This window comes from Kryptolebias marmoratus, linkage group LG9 (assembly GCF_001649575.2).
Source record: "Kryptolebias marmoratus isolate JLee-2015 linkage group LG9, ASM164957v2, whole genome shotgun sequence".
Classification (NCBI taxonomy): Eukaryota; Metazoa; Chordata; class Actinopteri; order Cyprinodontiformes; family Rivulidae; genus Kryptolebias; species Kryptolebias marmoratus.
The window spans coordinates 8773081-8776809 of NC_051438.1; the positions used below are offsets into that span (position 1 = coordinate 8773081).

The 3729-nt window shown below is 37.1% G+C and overlaps 1 protein-coding gene across 1 annotated transcript in view; it reads left to right on the plus strand.

Moving 5' to 3' along the window:
• Positions 1-531: 531 nt before the first annotated feature.
• The window catches only part of her5 (hairy-related 5), a 4570-nt gene continuing 1372 nt past the window's right edge, over positions 532-3729 (plus strand). The window contains exon 1 of the mRNA XM_017419702.3: positions 532-558. Coding sequence (XP_017275191.1) covers positions 532-558 — 27 coding nt within the window. The remainder of the gene's footprint in view (positions 559-3729) is intronic.

Genomic DNA, 3729 nt, shown 5'->3' on the forward strand with positions numbered 1-3729 from the left:
AAATATATTAATATTTGTTTTTCAGGGGCGAAGGGTTAGGAAAATTTATTGACGGTCCCTAAGTGAACCACCGCGCGTGAGAGGAGGGGCCGGCAGAGAACGGCTGGCCGACATTAGCGCTCCTGTTTCGGGGCAGCCGTGAGCTGGACGCCGCTAACTCCGTGGAGCTCGAATATCGAATATCCAACTTGAAACTAACTTCACTGCGGTGAAATTGGCTGAAATACAAACTTTTTTTTTACAATCAGTTCCCTGTAGCGACCATCTTGTATTAAGTGGATTCTTAAAGGTAATCGGTTTCAGGTGTTCATTCGGTGATTACTTCCTGAAATGCCCACAGGTTCATGAGATATTTTTCTAACACAGCAGACTAAAGAACGTTGTTTCATCTGTCGGCAGGGGGCGACAGTAACTTTGTCACCGCCTGACCGCACAGATTTAATGACAACATGTCAGAACAGAAGCAGAAACTCGGTTTTTATCCTGTTTAATGCCCTCCTCCCGACACGCGCAGACTTGACGCAACAGCGCATGCGTCGCAGCTCCGTTTTGGCGCACGTGCGGCGCCAGATTCATTAACACCTCGAGGTGCGGGTTCGTTTCACAGCGGCACGTGGCCTTCAGTGGGACAGTTTGGCCCGAACGTTTACGAAAGATTTAACCGTAAAACGCTGAAAACTGTCGTAAAACTCACGCAATTAGCTTAGCTTTTAGCGTAACTTTACTCCTTTAATGTGCGGCAAAGCAGTTTGAAATAAATAACCTACTAAATAAATAAATGCAGGCTGTTTTAGTGTATGAGACTACCGAAGTGTGGGAACTTCAGGTCTCATTTGGTTTATTGGGGCCAAATGGTGTTTGCTATGTTCTCACCTGTGTGAGAACCTGTGACACTTGTTGAACCGATGGTTTTAAATCTGCCTACGTGTCTTGAATGAACTAACATTCACCCTGACCTGTTCCATCTCTGCATTTAAACACATTATTATCTGATTTTAACTGATCACTCCTCCGTAAGGCTGATATGTCTGATCAGGGCAGGAACATTTACATGTTAGGGCCCTTTTATTGAGCTTTCACAGGAAGTGGAACCATCACAGAGCTTTAGACTGGGATCACCTCATGTTGAGAAATAAGTTGTAGCCATGCCTTGAATATAACATTATGCACAAGAGAATGGGTTATCAATGACTCTCGGCTACTATCACGCCAAATTTTAGCTCAATATCTGTAAAACTGACTGAGTTGTAGGCATTTATGTGTTTGCAAGGGTCAGTTTGCTGTAGTTGTCAACTTGAATCGAGTTGGTTTCCTTGAAGTTTCATTAACATCCATCCAGTGGTTTATGGGGTATTTTGCTAACAGACACACACAGAGTTCACTCTAAGTGGTTAATAGCAAAATTTTAAAGAAAAGCAGTCGTTTAGTGCTCAGAATATGTGTTGGGAATGACTCCCGACTACTACTACACCAAATATTAGGTCAATATCTGTAAAGAAAAAGAAAAATCCGATCTTTACATCATAACAGACAAACTAAAAAGGATGTTGAGAACAAAGATCACAACTTAACCATTTATCACAACAAACACACTCATACTTTCATAAAAACTACTCCACTACTGTGAAATCAGAGTTTAAGGTTCACGTTAGAGCTTCTATAATATTTATATATGGTTCCCAGAGCTGATCAAAGTATTTTGGTTTTTAAGTTAGTCTTTCCAGACCTATACATCCTGAAAGTTCCATTATCCATTATTTGATAAAGGGAGACAAGTGCAAATACTCTTCTGGCTTGTAAAAGTCCAAAGTCCAGTCGTTTGATTCACTTCTGTGTTTGTGTGAAGTCTGGGTGGACTCCAAGGACACCTAATTCTTGTCCAAAGGAAGGTTGATGTTGAAGACTTCTGATAAGTGTTTGATAACCTCTTTATCACACAGACATTTATTACATAAATCTGGATTATTATTGGACATTTGATTACAGTCCTCATTACAGATGTCCTCATCAGCAACTAATATTGTTTAAAATGTGAGTTTACTGTTTGTTTTTGTGACTTTAAACCATCCTCATTCCAATCTGTTTAATTTAGGACTTCTTGGATGTCACACGTCCGTACACTGAGTTTGTTGAGCAGTTTGAACGAGACATCGATAAATTATATGTTGAGACTAAACCTTTCCAGTTTAATTGCCCAACAAATATTTCTTCTATTTATGATAATGGTCTGATCAGCATAATCTGTCTGGATCTGACTGACATCTAACTCCTAAGCTGTAAATATTTAAAGAAATCATGTTTTTATTTTTGGACTTTTGTACCTTTCATGTAATTGACCGAAGGTAAGCAGAGTATCATCCACGATCAGATCTTCAACCTCTTGGATCCCCTTCACATTCCACAGTTCAAACCCTCATATCTGTAAAAATTTACTGAATTATACCCATTTCTGGTTATTTTAAAGTTAGTTGAGCATGACAGCAGTTTAATCTCAGCGAGAAAATTAAAAATTAAAAAACGGATTAAAGATCTCATTTCAAAATATGATATATGAGATGACTGTTTAATAGTCCATAATGCAATTGATGATATAAATAGTATTTAAAATAATTGTACATAGTTGAATATCATGTAAATGGAAACGATTTGTCTTCTTTTTGATGTTATGAAAGTTAATTGATAATAAATTGACAAGTAGGAAAAGGGCAGGACATTATAAGATGTATCTTCTACCTGCTCCTTTTCGAACAGAATATAAAAAAAATAAAAAATAAAAAGTTTGCATGTCACATGGGCAGAATAATTTGTTATACATTTTATTTCTTAAGTTTGTTTTATTGTATTTCATTTTCTTTTCTTTTTTTGATTGTTTTTACTGTCTGTTCGAAATAAATAAATAAATAAATAAAAGTTTTCGATCAGTTAAAAGACAGAATGAAACAAAGCTTTTGTCAACCTCAAATATCTCATCCCTAAATTATCCCAAATATCGCTAAATTTGCCAAGGAACACCCCCCCCCCCATATTTTACAAATATTATTTTTTCAACATTATTTCCCCCCCAAAAAAATTACAAATATTGATTTTTTTTTACAAATATAGGGAAATATTATTTGAAAAAAATTTACTTGACAACTTTCAAAATACACTGAAAGTGTTTATTTGCATGGTGTCCCTGTTGTTGAGATAAAATGCACCTCTTTGGGTTTTTATGAGTAAACCAATTTACAATTTAAAGATCAGAATATCAATAAATCTCATCAGGACAAACTGAAACACTTCAGGCACAGAATAAAACATCTGAAATAAGTTTTTATACCTGGAATATAAAGTCTTTGTCCGTGTGTTTGGTTCCAAAAGAAAGGCCAAGTGTTATTAAAATTAATTAGTAGGATTGTTTACTTTAATTGGTGTTGTAGAAGCTTCTTTTTCATGTTAACTAAAGCAGACAGAAAAGAAAAACAGAACTTGTTGGAAGTTTGATTGGCTGGGCCCAGGCCCCCCAGGCTCCCCTATAGCCACACCCCTGCCTTGAAGTTGTTTTGTTGTTGTTTTTTAAATAATATTTTTATACCTTATAAGTTGCTCATTTTACCCCGCTTAAAATTCAAAAAAGCCTAAGGTCCAGGACAAAAACCTGACAATAAAAAACGCTAAGGTGCGCAACGAGCCGTTCTGGGCGTTTGTGCGCAGCTGACTGATGCAAAGAGAGGCGTCCCCCCCCCCCCC